General features: G+C 42.4%; 1 protein-coding gene across 2 annotated transcripts; it reads left to right on the plus strand.

Annotated features, from left to right (window-relative positions):
* Window positions 1-214: 214 nt before the first annotated feature.
* On the plus strand, window positions 215-15,547 carry CARD16 (caspase recruitment domain family member 16). Of its 2 annotated transcripts, none has more exons than XM_060259232.1 (3): window positions 215-316; window positions 12,691-12,963; window positions 15,384-15,547. In XM_060259232.1, exons 1-3 carry the CDS (start codon window positions 310-312, stop codon window positions 15,404-15,406), a joined length of 303 nt encoding a protein of 100 aa, XP_060115215.1. In that variant the 5' UTR covers window positions 215-309; the 3' UTR covers window positions 15,407-15,547. The 2 variants fall into 2 exon arrangements, 1 of the variants encoding a protein (XP_060115215.1); XR_009556398.1 differs by lacking the exon at window positions 215-316 and adding an exon at window positions 14,951-14,972 and having other exon boundaries at window positions 12,915-12,963; window positions 15,403-15,547.
* Window positions 15,548-16,151: the final 604 nt, after the last annotated feature.

Genomic DNA, 16,151 nt, shown 5'->3' on the forward strand with positions numbered 1-16,151 from the left:
CCCACCTGAACCTAAAGTCTCCCCTGCTGCTGGATCTTGCCTCGGAGAGCCTGGCTGGCTTGGTTAGATCTCTTTCCGCGACGGGCAGAGGAAACGCTAAGGAGCCAGAGAGTCTAAGAAAAGCGCGCCATCGCATGTTCGCGGGACTTGGGCAGGCCCTTCCCCTACTGGGTGGAGAAAGTCAAGGCGCGGTGCGAGGGGGGTGGGGGGGCGAAAGGCTTTCCGCTTGCTTTCGATCTTAGCAGACCCGGAGCGGCTTTCAGTTGTGCAATACAGCACCGCATTGGACTTTCTTAAAGGCGCGGGGCTATGGCCGGTAGGTGACTTGCTCGGGAAATTTCCCATCGGGATCTTTTTTCTTTTTTTTTTTTTTGGGGGGGGGGGGGTACACTGCTTTCTCGTTCAGCCCCCACCCCGTTCTGTACAGCCGCTTGCCAGGCTCCGAGCGCCTCCTTCCCCCGTTTGATTCTTGCCTTGAGGGGGTGGTCTCCGTGGCCAGAGATTAGCCCTTCCCCTCCGCCCCCCGCAGCCTTCCGGCGATTCTGTGCAGAGGGCAACCCGTTTGTAGGAAAACGCGGACGGGAGGTGGGGGGAAGCACATGCCTACGACATCGGAGAGGAAACATCTGGCCACCGCTGCTTCTGCACGGCGAAAGAGCGCCCCTGCGTCCCCCCTCTGCTGCTCAAACTCCGCTGTCGCCAGTGGGATGGGAAATTCCCTTCCATCGCTTCCTAAGTTGTAAAAAAAGCAATTGCTTTGGGGTGTCAGTTCTTCCCTGCGTGTTCCCAGCCCACCTGCTGGAGAGCAGAGCGCTTCCAGCAAGGGATGGAGATTTCAGAAACCCTGGAGGCTGGCACACGTGTCCTGGGGAAGGGACTGCTCTCACGGCCCGCTTCCGGCCCTTGCGGCTTTCCCTGTATAAACAATTTTTATTAGTAACATATGGTAGCAGAACTATATCTACAACTTATAATGAGCTTAAAATAAAAGAAAAATCTTTCTACCCCATATCTTACTTTCCTCCCACCCCTCCCTCCATTACTTGACCCCCGCCAGTGTTATTTTTAAAAGAAACAAATATTAAAGGTACCCTTAACTATTAAGAAAAAACAAAAAAAACCCCTCCAAAATTATATTCTTATTTTAAAAATCTTAATTATCAAAAATTGTCCAATGTCCTTTTATTTTCCACTCTTTCTCTACGTATCTTCTGAATTTCTTCCACTCCAAATTAAAAAGTTCTAAATCATAATCTCTTAGTTTTCTTGTTAATTTGTCCATTTCACTCCATGACATAACTTTTGTAATCCAGTCCCATTTTTCTGGTATTTTTTCTTGCTTCCACAACTGCGCATACAATGTCCTAGCAGCTGAGAGCAAGTACCATATTAAAGTTCTATCTTCTTTTGGAAATTTTTCCATTTGTAATCCCAGCAGAAAAGTCTCTGCCGCTTTGTTAAATTCATATCCCAGAATCTTAGAAATCTTTTGCTGAATCATCTGCCAAAACATTTTAGCCCTTTCACAAGTCCACCACATATGGTAGAAAGAACCTTCATGCTTTTTACATTTCCAGCACCTATCTGGCATCTTATTATTCATCTTTGCTAATTTTTTTGGAATCATATACCATCTATACATCATCTTAAAACAGTTTTCTTTAATACTATGACATGTTGCGAGTTTCATAGAGTTCTTCCACAAATATTCCCAAGATTCCATCTTTATTTCTTTATTTACATTAATTGCCCATTTTATCATTTGAGATTTCACTACTTCATCTTCTGTAGACCATTGTAAAAGTAATTTGTATACTTTTGAAATTAATTTCTCATTATCTCCAAGCAGAACTCTTTCCATTTCTGTTTGCTCTTTCCTTATTCCTTCGGCTTTAATATCATTCTCCATCAAGCTTTTTATTTGTTGCATTTGAAACCAATCATATTTATAACTCAGTTCCTCTGCAGTTTTCAGTTCTATTTTCCCACTTTGTATTTTTAGTAACTGGTTGTATGATAGCTGTTTTTCATTAACTGTTTTAGCCGTTAACTTTATCACTTCAGCTGGCACTATCCACAAAGGTCTCCTCTCATCACCATATTTCTTATACTTTATCCACACATTTAGTAGACTGCTTCTTATGTAATGGTGAGAGAAAAGACCATCCATCTTCTTTTTTCCATAATACAAGTATGCATGCCAGCCGAATTTTTTCCCATGGCCTTCCAACACTAAAAGTTTTTTATTTAACAGCGTTATCCATTCTTTCATCCATACTAAACAAATTGCTTCATGATACAGTTTCAAATCTGGTAATTGGAATCCACCTCTCTCTCTTGCATCTGTCAAGACTTTCATTTTAATTCTTGGTTTCTTCCTGGCCCACACAAATTCCGAAATTTTCCTTCGCCATTTATCAAACTGTTTAGGATCTTTCACAATAGGAATGGTTTGAAACAAATACATAATCCTTGGTAAAATATTCATTTTTATTGCAGCTATTCTGCCCAACAATGACAAGTTGAGCTTGTTCCACTTTAGCATATCTTCTTCTATTTTACGCCATAGTTTTTCATAATTGTTCCTGAACAAAATATTTTTCATTGTTATCTCTACCCCTAGGTATTTTACCTTAGAGGCAACTTCACAACCCGTTAGTCTTTGTAATTCTTGTTGTCTATTTATCTGCATATTCTTACACAAAATTTTTGATTTTTCTTTATTTATATAAAGTCCCGCCAACTCCCCAAACTCTTGTATTCTCGTTAATAACAAAGGTGTAGCTTGTATGGGATTTTCATTTATAAACATTATATCATCAGCAAATGCTCTGTATTTATAGGTATATCCTTTTATTTGTAACCCTTTTAAATCTTTTTCTTCTTGAATCTGCATCAATAAAATTTCAAGAGTCATTATGAACAGCAATGGCGAAAGCGGGCAGCCTTGTCTAGTACCTTTGCTGAAGCAGGAAGCAGTAAAGAAAAAAGCCTACTCTATACCATAGAGAAACATCGGCAGCCATTGCTGGGAGGTCCAATTTAAAACATTGTTTTTAAAAAGATTTGAGACTTTAAAAATTGACAGAATCAACTGGAAAAAGGGTAAGAAGACAAGAACTATTGACTATATTATTGGTGGGCTCCTGGGGTGATCTTAAAAGGGAAAAAAATTTTTTTAAAAGGAGAAAAAACTGCGGCCGCCATTTTGGAATTTTTGAAGACTTTTTAAATAAATATCTCGGCTTTGGGGGCTCAGAAACCAGCGAAATTGGGCTTGCTGGAAAGGGCAAGCCCTACTCTATTTAACCTGACTGTCAGATTTCAGATTGGTGAGGTCAAAAATTTCGTCATTTTTTAAAGGGGAAAAAAAATCTTTAAAAATTTATATCTAGGCCTGGGAAGCTCAGAAGAAAACAGAATAAAGCTTAACTAAGAGAGAAAATTTAGACCTTTTGAACTTGGTAGTTAAACCTGTAATTGGTGAGACGGTTTTTGGTATTTTTATTTTTACACCTTTGTTTTTTGCTTAAATGTCTGAGCCCAGGCAGCCCCGAACAAGGGCCCTCTCATTAGAAAAAATGCAGGACCAAATGGAGGCCATGGAAGCCAGAATTATGAAAGGAGTTAAGAAAATGATGGAAGAAATGAAGGAAGAACTTGTCACAGTGATTAAAAAGGAAGTGGATGAGCTCAAAGATAAAATTGGGGAAACAGCTAAGAAGGTGCAGGAGGTGGAAGAGAAAGTTAAAATACATGATACCACCTTGTTGAAAGTTCAAGAAAAAGTGACTATCCACGACTGCAAATTAATGGAAAATCAGATACGTTTGAGAGGAGTACCTGAGGAAGAGAACGGTGATCTGAAAGGATATATAACAAACATAATTGCAGAATTCTTAGATGAAGACCCTGATAAGACTAAAAGCATGTATGATCACATGTATAGAGTTAACTCGCTTTTTGCCAAAAAAAACAATTTACCAAGAGATGTTGTTGTAAGATTTATGACAAAGGAAATGGTGGGAAGGATCATGAAGAAAAACTTTGAAGAGTCATTGATAGTAAGAGGTAGCAGAGCGAGAATTATGAAGGAGCTACCTAAACAAGTGATAAACGACAGGAGAACATACAAAAAGTTGACAGAAAAATTGAAAGATAATGGCACAAGGTACAGATGGATAATCCCCGAGGGTTTGAGCTTTGAACTTCAGGGGAAGAGAGTCACAATTACAAATGCCCGAGAGTTGAGGAGATTTTTTGAAGAAAATAAAGAATTTGTACCATGATGGATTACAAATTATTGTCTTGGAATGTTAATGGACTAAATTCACCACAAAAAAGAAGGGCAACTTTTCATTGGATCAAGAAGCAAAATTGTAATATAATTTGTTTGCAAGAAGTTCACATCAAACAAAAGGATTATAAATTTTTATGGAACAAGCAACTGGGAAGGGAATTTTTTTCGTTAGCTGAGCAGAAAAAAAGGGGAGTAGTTTTTTATATTAAACAAGATCTGGAGCCAAAATTGGTGTTTAAAGATAAAGATGGAAGATTTGTAGCAGTGGAGATAACATCAAATGGGGAAAAAACGCTGTTATTGGGACTATATGCACCTAATGGTGCAAAAGATGCTTTTTTTAAAGACATTACACAACAGTTAGATGAGTTGACTTACGATCAAATACTCTTAATGGGAGATTTTAATGGAACAGTTGAGAACTCACTGGATAGATCCGGAGGGAAAAAAAATGATGGGAAAGAAGGGAAATTGCCAAAGTCTTTTTTTGAATTAGTCAAACAAGAAAATTTGGAAGATATATGGAGAAAGTTTAATCCTGAAGTGTGGGACTATACCTTTTTTTCTGCAAGACATAAGACTTTTTCCAGAATTGACATGCTGTGGGGAACCAGAGATTTAGGCCTTACAACAAGGAAGATAGAGATCCTACCTAAAATTGGAGCTGACCATAACCCAATAATGTGGATTACAAAATTGTCCAAAAGACTGAGAAGATGGAGACTGAATGAAGATTTGCTACAGAGCAAAAAAACAGTGACTTTTCTAGGAAAATTTTTCCAAGTGAATGACAAAGAAGATATTGACTTCCAGACGGTCTGGGATGCTTATAAAGCAGTAATGAGAGGGTTGTTGATTACTCTGAACAATAAAGATAAAAGGAAAAAAGAAAAACAATTATTGGATATTCAAAATGAAATAAAGAAAAAAGGAGAGTTGAGGAAAAGACCAGGGAAAAAGAAAATTCTAAGGGAAATTTCAATATTACAAACTCAATTAAGACATTTGTTAAACAAAGAAATGGAATGGAATCTGAAAAGGCTTCAGCAGAAATCGTTTGAAGGAGCAAATAAGACGGGGAAATATTTGGCGTGGCAACTGAAGAAAAAGAGGGAAAATAAAATAATTAGTAGAAGTGTGACAGATGAAAGAAAAGTAGTTACTCAAGAGGGAATAAAAAGAGAATTTTTTAAGTATTATGCCAAGTTGTTTAAAGGTGCTGAAGTAAAGAGAGAAAAGATAGATGAATATTTACAAAAAATAAAAATTGAGCCCTTAACTGAAAATATGAGAAAAGTTTTGAATGACCCAATTGAAAAAGTAGAAATTGAAGCAGCAATCAACGCGATGAAAAATGATAAAGCTCCCGGGCCAGATGGTTATACAGCTAAATACTTTAAAATTTTTAAGGATGAATTAATACCAAAATTACAGAAGCTGATGAATGTAATAAGAACCAAAGGGAATGTACCAAACACATGGAAAGAAGCTGTTATTTCTTTGATACCCAAAGAAGAAAGAGACGTCACAAATGTGAAAAATTATAGACCAATTTCGCTTTTGAACAATGATTATAAAATATTTACAAGAATTCTGGCGGAACGACTTAAGCAATATCTGATAAATTTTATAAAGGAAGATCAAGCTGGTTTTCTTCCTAAAAGACAAATAAGAGACAATATTAGAACCGTTGTAAATATTGTAGAATATTATGAAAGACACCCAGAAAAAGAAGTAGCATTATTCTTTGCGGATGCAGAGAAAGCATTTGACAATTTAAACTGGGACTTTATGTTTGCAGTGATGGAAAAAATGGAGCTTGGAGAAAGTTTTATAAGAATGCCCTTGCCGCTTTCCCAAACGGAAACAGCCCAGGAAGCGTACGGAACACGCAACTAAGCCAGGGTCCCTTTGCACGCACACAGATCTCCCGCGGCCCGCCCACCTGGCCAAACCTGCCTGCTGGAAAAGTCGCCTGCTGCCGTGAAAACGTTGTGAAATCAACGTCACCCCAGAGTCGGAAACGACTGGTGCTTGCACACCTTTTAGTCTGCCAAGGTTTGTGAGGCCCGCCATCTTGGCATCCATCACCTTCCAATGGTGTTAATTTGTTGCAGTGAAAAGAGCTGGAGGCCAGGGCCCCTTGAAAATTCCGGCATAAAATGCTGGTCACTGCAGCCCACTTTGTCAAATGCAGGTAGGAGGTCCTCATGATGCTCCTAGTGAGAGCACACCAAAAAAGGGGGAGAAGACAACAAAATCCAACCCCCCTAAAAAAAATTGAATTAGATACCACAAAGATTGAGCAAAAACAATACAAAAACGAATTAAACAAAATAAATCCATTTATTATGCAATGCACATGCACTTAAAATATAAATGTAAAAACATCAGACTTGCATTTAGCCTTTAAATTGAAAGCAACCAGTCTGAGTAGACCTCAGTGTACAATATATATGAATATCTTAAAGTTGGTCAGGGCTTTTTTTGAGCAAGAATGCATAGGAATGCAGTTCTGGCTGGCTTGGTGTCGGGGTGTGGCCTAATATGCAAATGAGTTCCTGCTGGGCTTTTTCTACAAAGAAGCCCTGTGTGAGATAATGGTGCTGTCAGGGGTGTGGCTTAATATGCAAATGAGTTCCTGCTGGGCCTTTTCTAACAAAAAAAGCCTTGAGGTTAGTAATATACAAATAGGACCACGGTCAACCAGACTCAGTGAGGCTCTCAAAGTTGATAGTCCACAAACACAGCCACAGTCAACCAGATCAAATGTGTTTTGGCCCTGTGGGGCTTCTTCAGTGACCACAAATGGTGGTGCATACATACCAAGAATAGTATGAATATAATAAGCCAAACCAGATCCAGGTGGGCAGCCGTGTTGGTCTGAAGCAATAGAACAAAGCTGGAATCCAGTAGCACCTTTAAGACCAACAAAGTTTTATTCAGAATGTAAGCTTTCATGTACGTGCACACTTCGTCAGAAGATGAAATAGGGTACAGTGAGCAGTGCTACATATAGCTGGTGGGCAGTGGTTAAGCGTGCAAAATAGTACAAAGTTAGAATTCAATGGCAAAATAGTGAAATTAACAAATTGAAATTGAGCACATCTCAGAGAGGTCTGAGAGAGAGCAGAGCAGCTCTAAGATAAGCTGAGGCAGATGAATTATGGTAGCTGGGGAACGGCTGTTTGTTTGGTTGAGTGGGCTGAAGGTGAAGGTGATTGAAAGTGATTGGTGCTGATTGATTAGGAGTGGCTGTGCTCCCCACCCTCTTTGCATTTTAAGCTGCGCCTTGCCAAAGGGCTCTTAGCCTGGAGGCTCTGTAAGGACCAGGAACCCAGATCCCTAATTTCCTTGTTCTCCCAATAAGGTAAGTTGACCCTCCAGAAGGGGGGCCACTTAAACAAACAGGATTTAAAGAGGACTGTATATTTAAAAAAAAATTAAAAAGCTATCCTGAAGGTAGAATGCCAGCAGGCTGGTGGGGGCTTTCTAGTGTTTTGTACTGAGTGTCACATGTATGACTATCTGCCCACAGGACAGAAGTCTTGGGTGTGTGCTCGATGCAAGGAGCTCCTGGTCCTCAGGGAACGAGTAGCGGACATTACGCGTGTAGTAGATAGGCTGATAGACAGTGCTGGGGAGGAACCAGTGGTCATGGTGCATGTTGGTACCAACAATGTGGGGAAATGCAGTCATGAGGTGCTGGAGGAAAAATTTAGGCTGCTAGTCGGGAGACTTAAGGCCAGGACCTCCAAGGTAGCCTTCTCAGAAGTGCTACCTCTTCCACGTGCAGGGCAGGAAAGACAGGTACAAATTAGAACTCTCAATGTGTGGATGAGACGATGGTGTAAGGAGGAAGGGTTTAAGTTTGTTAGACACTGGGATGCTTTCTGGAACAAGTGGGAGCTGTACAAAAGAGATGGTCTCCACTCGTCCCCAGATGGAACCAGGCTTCTGGTGCTTAAAATCAAAAAGGTGGCAGAGCAGTTTTTAAACTAAATCTTGGGGGAAAGCCGACAGGAGATGAAATGTCTCTGGTTCGGGAGGACTCATCTCAAAGAGATGAAGGGTTAGCTGTTACTTTTCTACCAGGTAATGGATCAGAGTTGTCCACGGTGATGGTGACAAACAGTATGAACTGTCTGCCAAAGTCTCGAGGCGGCAGGAGGAAGGCGGCGGGCCTAGCTTGCCTGGGAAATTATAGATGTTTGTATGCAAATGCTATAAGTGTTCGAAGTAAAATTGGTGAATTGGAATGTTTAGTGTTGGGAGAAAACATAGACATTGTGGGAATTTCAGAAACTTGGTGGAATGAGGAGAATCAGTGGGACACGGTGATTCCTGGGTATAAGTTATATCGGAAGAATAGGGAGGGAAGGGTTGGAGGTGGGGTGGCTCTGTATGTCAGAGAGAATATACGGTCCAGTAAGACTGAGGTCAGAGAACTGGATTCCCTTCTAGAAATGCTTTGGGTTGAAATAGAGGGCCCAAAAGGAAATTTAACTATGGGAGTTTGTTATCGCTCACCAAATCAAAAGATAGAGGACGATTATAATATGATGGAAGGATTAAAGATAGCGGCTAAACGTAAAAACTGTGTCGTAATAGGTGATTTTAACTACCCGCAGATTGATTGGGTCAATATGTGTTCTGGTCGAGAGAAAGAGATTGAGTTTCTTGATGCTCTCAATGACTGTGCTATGGAGCAGATGGTCTCAGAACCTACCAGGGGTGGGGCGATCCTGGATTTGGTCCTAAGTAATGCCCAAGACTTGGTGAGAGATGTAAAAGTGATCGCACCACTTGGGAGCAGTGACCATAACGTTATTTATTTCACCATTTGTATAAATAGGGAGTTGCCCCAAAAGACCGGCACAACCACGTTTAACTTTAAAAGGCATAAATTCTCTGAGATGAGAAGGCATGTGAAGAGGAAACTGAAAGGAAAGGTAAATAGTCAAAACCCTTGGGGAAGCTTGGAGGCTATTTAAAACTACAATCCTAGAAGCTCAGATAAAATATATACCACAAGTTAGGAAAGGCACAAACAGGTATAAGGAAAGGCCTGCATGGTTAACAAACAAAGTAATGGAAGCTGTAAAAGGTAAGAAGGACTCCTTTAAGCGGTGGAAAACCAGTCCAAGTGAGATAAATAAAAGGGAACACAGGCTGTGGCGAATCAAATGCAAGAGTGTGATCAGGCAGGCAAAAAGAGACTATGAGGAGCATATTGCAAAAAACATAAAGACCAACAATAAAAATTTCTTCAAATATATTAGAAGCAGGAAACCAGCCAGGGAGGCAGTGGGGCCCCTGGATGACCAAGGAGTAAAAGGATTACTGAAGGAGGATAGGGAAATGGCTGAGAAGCTGAATGTATTTTTTGCCTCCGTCTTTTCTGTAGAAGATGAGAAGTGTTTGCCCGCTCCAGAACCACTAATTTTGGAAGGGGTGTTGAAAGGCCTGAGTCAGATTGAGGTGACAAGAGAGGAGGTCTTACAACTTATAGACGAATTAAAAACTAATAAGACACCAGGTCCGGACGGCATACATCCAAGAGTTCTGAAAGAACTCGAAGTTGAACTTGTGGATCTTCTGACAAAAATCTGTAATCTTTCATTGAAATCTGCCTCTGTTCCTGAGGACTGGAAGGTAGCAAATGTCACCCCCATCTTTAAAAAGGGTTCCAGAGGAGATCTGGGAAATTACAGGCCAGTCAGTCTGACTTCAATACCGGGAAACTTGGTAGAAACCATTATCAAGGACAGAATGAGTAGGCACATTGACGAACACGGGTTATTGAGGAAGACTCAGCATGGGTTCTGTAAGGGAAGATCTTGCCTCACTAACCTGTTACATTTCTTTGAGAGAGTGAACAAACATGTGGACAAAGGAGACCCAATAGATGTTGTTTACCTTGACTTCCAGAAAGCTTTTGATAAAGTTTCTCATCAAAGACTCCTTAGAAAGCGCGAGAGTCATGGAGTAAAAGGACAGGTCCTCTTGTGGATCAAAAACTGGCTGAGTAATAGGAAGCAGAGAGTGAGTATAAATGGGCAGTCTTTGCAGTGAAGGACGGTAAGCAGTGGGGTGCCGCAGGGCTCAGTACCGGGTGCCATGCTCTTTAACTTGTTCATAAATGATTTGGAGTTGGGAGTGAGCAGTGAAGTGGCCAAGTTTGCAGATGACACTAAATTTTTCAGGGTGGTGAGAACCAAAGAGGATTGTGAGGCACTCCAAAGGGATCTGTTGAGGCTGGGTGAGTGGCCGTCAACGTGGCAGATGAGGTTCAATGTGGCCAAGTGCAAAGTAATGCACATTGGGGCCAAGAATCCCAGCTACAAATACAAGTTGATGGGGTGTGAGCTGGCAGAGACTGACCAAAAGAGAGATCTTGGGGTCGTGGTGGATAACTCACTGAAAATGTCAAGGCAGTGTGCGATTGCAATAAAAAAGGCCAACGCCATGCTGGGAATTATTGGGAAGGGAATTGATCACAAATCAGCCAATATCATCATGCCCCTGTATAAATCGATGGTGCGGTCTCATTTGGAGTACTGTGTGAAGTTCTGGTTGCCGCACCTCAAAAAAGGATATTATAGCATTGGAGAAAGTCCAGAGAAGGGCAACTAGAATGATTAAAGGGTTGGAACACTTTCCCTATGAAGAAAGGTTGAAACGCTTGGAGCTCTTTAGCTTGGAGAAACGTCGCCTGCGGGGTGACATGATAGAGGTTTACAAGATAATGCATGGGATGGAGAAAGTAGAGAAAGAAGTACTTTTCTCCCTTTCTCACAATACAAGAACTCGTGGGCATTTGATGAAATTGCTGAGCAGTCAGGTTAAAACGGATAAAAGAAAGTACTTCTTCACCCAAAGGGTGATTAACATGTGGATGGGCCATTGGCCTGATCCAACATGGATTCTCTTATGTTCTTATGAAAGAATAACAAGTTTGGTCTGGATAGCATCAATTGTGTGGGAAAAACAGGAAAGGCAATAAACATGTCAGAATTGGAAAATGATGATGCGAATCCACCATCATGAGGCAATAAATGAGTCTGTTAATTACTCTATTTCTCCTCAAACATGGGTTAAACTGAGAACATCTTTTTCTTAGAGGTGTTTCTGTCTACCTAATTTACTTTTTAACATGTAGTATAGCATTATAAACATCATTCCAGTTTGCAAATACAAAAAAGGCTAAATTCAAGGCCTGTGTTTTCAAATTTGTACTTTAAGTGCACTATATAATAAATTGATTTGATTTGTTCAGTTCATTTTTCTATTGTTTTTGTTCAGTCTTCATTGCGCCAAGTGAGAGCCAGCTCCATCGCTTCTGACAAAAGTGGGCGTACAGTCCACAAACACGCTTGTGGGAATAAGATAAGAAAAACCCAGTGAGTGTTGCTGGACTCCTGGTTCTTTTTGAGCTAGGAAATGCTTGATGATCCTCAGCTAGATCGAGAATAACCAAAGCCATGGCTCTTTTTTTTTTGTAGCAGGAACTCCTTTGCATATTAGGCCACACACCCCTGATGTAGCCAATTTTCCCCCTCCCCGAGCTTACAGGGCCTGCTGTAAACTCCAGGAGGATTGGCTACATCAGGGGTGTGTGGCCTAATATGCAAAGGAGTTCTTGCTACATAAAAAAACCCTGATTAAAGCTGATCATGGCTGCTTTGCTTCCCCCCTCCACCTCCGCTGAGGTTGCATCCCAAGAATTTTTGCTGCTTTTGAAGCCCACAGTTCTGTCCACAGCATGCAAACATTGTTGAGAGATTGTGATTCCATCCAGCAGAGAAGACACAGCATCGGTGAAGGTTTTTTGTCTCCCACCTCTTCTGCCCTTCTGAGTCTAGAGCTCTTGGCTACTGGCTTCTTGTAAACTCCACTTTATTTAAACTGGAGTTCTTCACTTTATTTAAGCTGGAGAGCCAGTTTGGTGTAGTGGTAAAGTGTGTGGACTCTTACCTGGGAGAATCGGGTTTGATTCCCCACTCCTCCACTTGCAGTTGCTGGAACGGCCTTTGGTCAGCCATAGCTCTGGCAGAGGTTGTCCTTGAAAGGGCTGCTGCTGTGAGAGCCCTCTTAGCCCCACCCATCTCACAGGGCGACTGTTGTGGGGGAGGAAGATAAAGGAGATTGTTAGCCACTCTGAGACTCTGAGTGGAGGGCAGGATACAAATCCAATATCTTCTTCTTCTCAGCTGCCTTGTGCGCATCTCTCTCCATTTGGTAAATCTGCCTCCAAAAAGGAAATTACTCATCTCTGCTCAGCGCATTTTCAGGACCTGAGCTCTGATCTCCGGTTCTTTTTCAACATTCTAGCTTACTGATGCCAGCCGCTCCAACTAACACGATTGGGTGTGCGTGTTTCTTTACAGACAAGAAGCTGGAAGAAGTGCGAACAAAGTTTGTGGAGAAGGTGAACAGAGCTGTCATCTGCGCAGTCTTGGATGATCTGCTAGAAAAACGGGTCTTGAACGATGAGGAGGTAGAAAAGGTGGAGGAGAAATCTGTCACACAGGAACAAGCCAGAACTTTGATCGATGTTGTCAGGAAGAAGGGCCCCAGAGCCAGCCTTGTCACCATCAAGAGCCTCTGCGAACGAGATTCCTTCTTGGCTGAACAGCTGGGTCTGATGGCCTTCTTGGAGGGTATGTGTACCTTTGCAGGTCAACTCCTGTCCAGGGTATGTGCAGGCTCAGCACATTTGGCTGCCCCCAAACAACCCTCCCCACCCAATTTCAGAAGGGCTTCTTGTTGGTGGAAGTAATTAACACAACGGTGGTGCACAAGCTAAAGAGTAGATAAAGGTTTATTTTACAAGCCCTGTAGCAAAGAGTGGTAAAGCTGCAGTACTGCAGTCCAAGCTCTCTGCTCATGACCTGAGTTCGATCCCAGTTTCAGGTAGCCGGTTCAAGGTTGACTCAGCCTTCCATCCTTCCGAGGTCAGTAAAATGAGTACTCAGCTTGCTGGGTGGGGGGGAGTGTAGATGACTGTGGAAGGCAATGGCAAACCATCCCATAAAAAGTTCATACACGAGTGCCAGCAACGGTTAGTATCAGCTCACCAGTTTCTAATGTAGGGGGTAAACCAATGCATACCATTAACATCACTAACTGGACTTTGGGACTGCTCAGCTTGGCTTATTCAAGGGCCATTTTCAGTTCCCAGTCCACCTTCCCATGGATTCCCATGCCACTCTTGCCTCTGATTGGGCAACTGGAGAAGACATGGCATCCCTCCAGGGTGAGACTAGCCTCAACAGCCTCCAGATGCCACTTCCTAGTCTAGAATCAAATCCCACTGTTTTTGTATACACGTGGTTCAAAATAAGACCTTTTCAAAAAGCCACAGCCGGCACTGCTCTGCCATGTCTGGACCTAGCTTCAGCTGAGATCTCCGTATGAACATATGAAGCTGCCTTATACTGAATCAGACCCTTGGTCCATCAGTCTTCTCAGACTGGCAGCGGCTCTCCAGGGTCTCAAGCTGAGGTTTTTCACACCTATTTGCCTGGACCCTTTTTGGAGGTGCCAGGGATTGAACCTGGGACCTTCTGCTTCCCAAGCAGATGCTCTACCACTGAGCCACCGTCCCTCCCTCCCTCCAGGTTCCAGCTGCTGTCGGTGGAGCCATAACGGGAAGGGCAGGGAGCAGCCAGACATTCAAGCTTTCTCTTTTTAAAAAATGTTTTGATGGCTTTTTGCCCTCTTGGTTGTCCACTTTATAAAGAAGATCTAACATTCTATACACAGAGGAACAAGTTCCCTAGACAGAGGTTCTCTCTGAGCCCCTCCGTCACATTCAGAACGCACCCAAGATGCCAGATTATAACAGATATGCTGCTTCTGTTTCCCCCCCCCTCCCAGCAGCGCCCCAGAATTGTGCACCCCTCGTTCTCCCCCTCAGTGGTTCTGGGCTTAATGGCATTACAAAGGTCTCCCTTTAGATGGTAATGTATATTTTGATTGTAAAGGACATAATAAACATTCAGCAAGTTCTAAGGCTACAAAACTCAACTAATTTCTGACCCAAGATTCCGGGGGGGAGGGGGGTGCTGTCCTACCAGTGCTGCAGTAAAATATCTGTCGCTTAGTGCTGCCATTTATTGACTTTTGACTCTGGGCTTAATGGTGTTACGAAAGTCTCCCTTTAGATGGTAATGTATATTTTGAATGTAAAGCACATATTAAACATTCAACAAGTTTAAATTATCCCGTCCCACCTTCTGCACAGATAAACCTGATTCTTCTTACAGGGCTTCACTAGCTATAGCCTTCTTCAGGTGACCTTGCCCATAAACTGCACCCCCCCCAATTTCTGTGACCCCCAGTGCCTGATCCTGGCAGCACCACTGATCTTGTCCTCTGTGTAGCTCTGAGGAGCCAATTCAACCCACACTGTAGGCGTATTGTCATGAGATGGTGTGCATAACTGTGAACTGGTGGTGGTGGGAGCTGAAATACCGAGTGTGACCGTGACTTTTCCCCAAAAAACCTGCTATGATAGAGTGCCAGAGGAGATGCAGTCAGTTGACCTGTGCATTTGTAAGTTGTATTTACTTGAGTTCTCAGTCAATAAAAGCCATTCAGCATAATTAAAGTCTTTCTCCACACCCAGGAATTATTCTGTTTCAGAACTTAGGGCAGAAAACCTGAAGTAATCCTAACTAGAGTCAGAGAACAGAATGCCAGGGTGCTGAAGAGCAGTCTGAGGTGGTCAGCTTCTTGTCCTGTAGGGACAAAACCAGCCTGGACCAGAGGATGGGGGATAGAACTGTGGCCAAGCATCTCTTTGGCCATTTTGCTAGTGTAGCAGCGACAACGTTCATGTTTATATTTATGGGGGTGACTGGCCTGTAGTTAGTATATGTCTGAGGGTCCAGACTTGATTTTGGTAAGACTGATAAGGTAGCTTCATATATTGTCCGAGGCAAGCTGGAGATTCCACAAACTTCACTGGCAGGTTTGTTCAAAGTAGAGGAAAATATGTTTGCAAATTCGCTTTTCAGCCACAGGTATCTGGGCTGGGACTCTTCTGGATTTCACCTATTGATTTGCTCTGTTTCAGAACATGGGGAAAGCCAGAGGTAATCCTGCTGTGCTGCTGAGACTTCCAGGCATGTCATAGTTTCCTCGAAAGCTTCCATGTATTTCATGTTAAGAATTAATTTTGGTTTTGTATAACATTGAATAAAAGTCTAACCACTGTTTGGTGGATCTTGTATCTCTGAATTTTCTTCTTCCTGTCTTCAATACTGGAAGTCTGAGTTTTTACCTTAGTTTGTTTTTACCTGTAGGCTGACACATTTTTGGCCCTCAGGAATGGGGACTCAAACCTTCTTATCCAGATTAGACTCCACAGCTCTTAAACACTACACCAGGGGTGGCCAAACTTGCTAATGCATGAGCCACATAGAATAAATGTCAGATATTTGAGAGCCGCAAGACACGAATGTCAGATGTTTGAGAGCTGCAGGACCGCTCTTTTGTGCACTTATAAGTGCTTTCCTGTGCTTATAAGGCTGAGCAACAACAACAACAAAAATGCAACCAGCACAGGAAAGCTACTATACCTGGAATAAAACTGAGTTGGTCTTAAAGGTGCAATTGGACTCCAGCTTTGTTCCCCTGCTTCAGACCACCAGGGCAACCACCACCCATCTGAACCTAAAGTCTCCCCTGCTGCTGGATCCTGCCTCGGAGAGCCTGGCTGGCTTGGTTAGATCTCTTTCCGCGACGGGCAGAGGAAACGCTAAGGAGCCAGAGAGTCTAAGAAAAGCGCGCCATCGCATGTTCGCGGGACTTGGGCAGGCCCTTCCCCTACTAGGTGGAGAAA

Source organism: Heteronotia binoei, chromosome 18 (genome assembly GCF_032191835.1).
Source record: "Heteronotia binoei isolate CCM8104 ecotype False Entrance Well chromosome 18, APGP_CSIRO_Hbin_v1, whole genome shotgun sequence".
Classification (NCBI taxonomy): domain Eukaryota; kingdom Metazoa; phylum Chordata; class Lepidosauria; order Squamata; family Gekkonidae; genus Heteronotia; species Heteronotia binoei.

What these genes read in the sequence shown, in the direction of transcription:
- CARD16 (XM_060259232.1), top strand. An exon ending in TCTGATGGCCTTCTTGGAGG is followed by an intron (nt 12,964 to 15,383) that starts GTATGTGTACCT and finishes GCTCTGTTTCAG; the next exon opens with AACATGGGGAAAGCCAGAGG.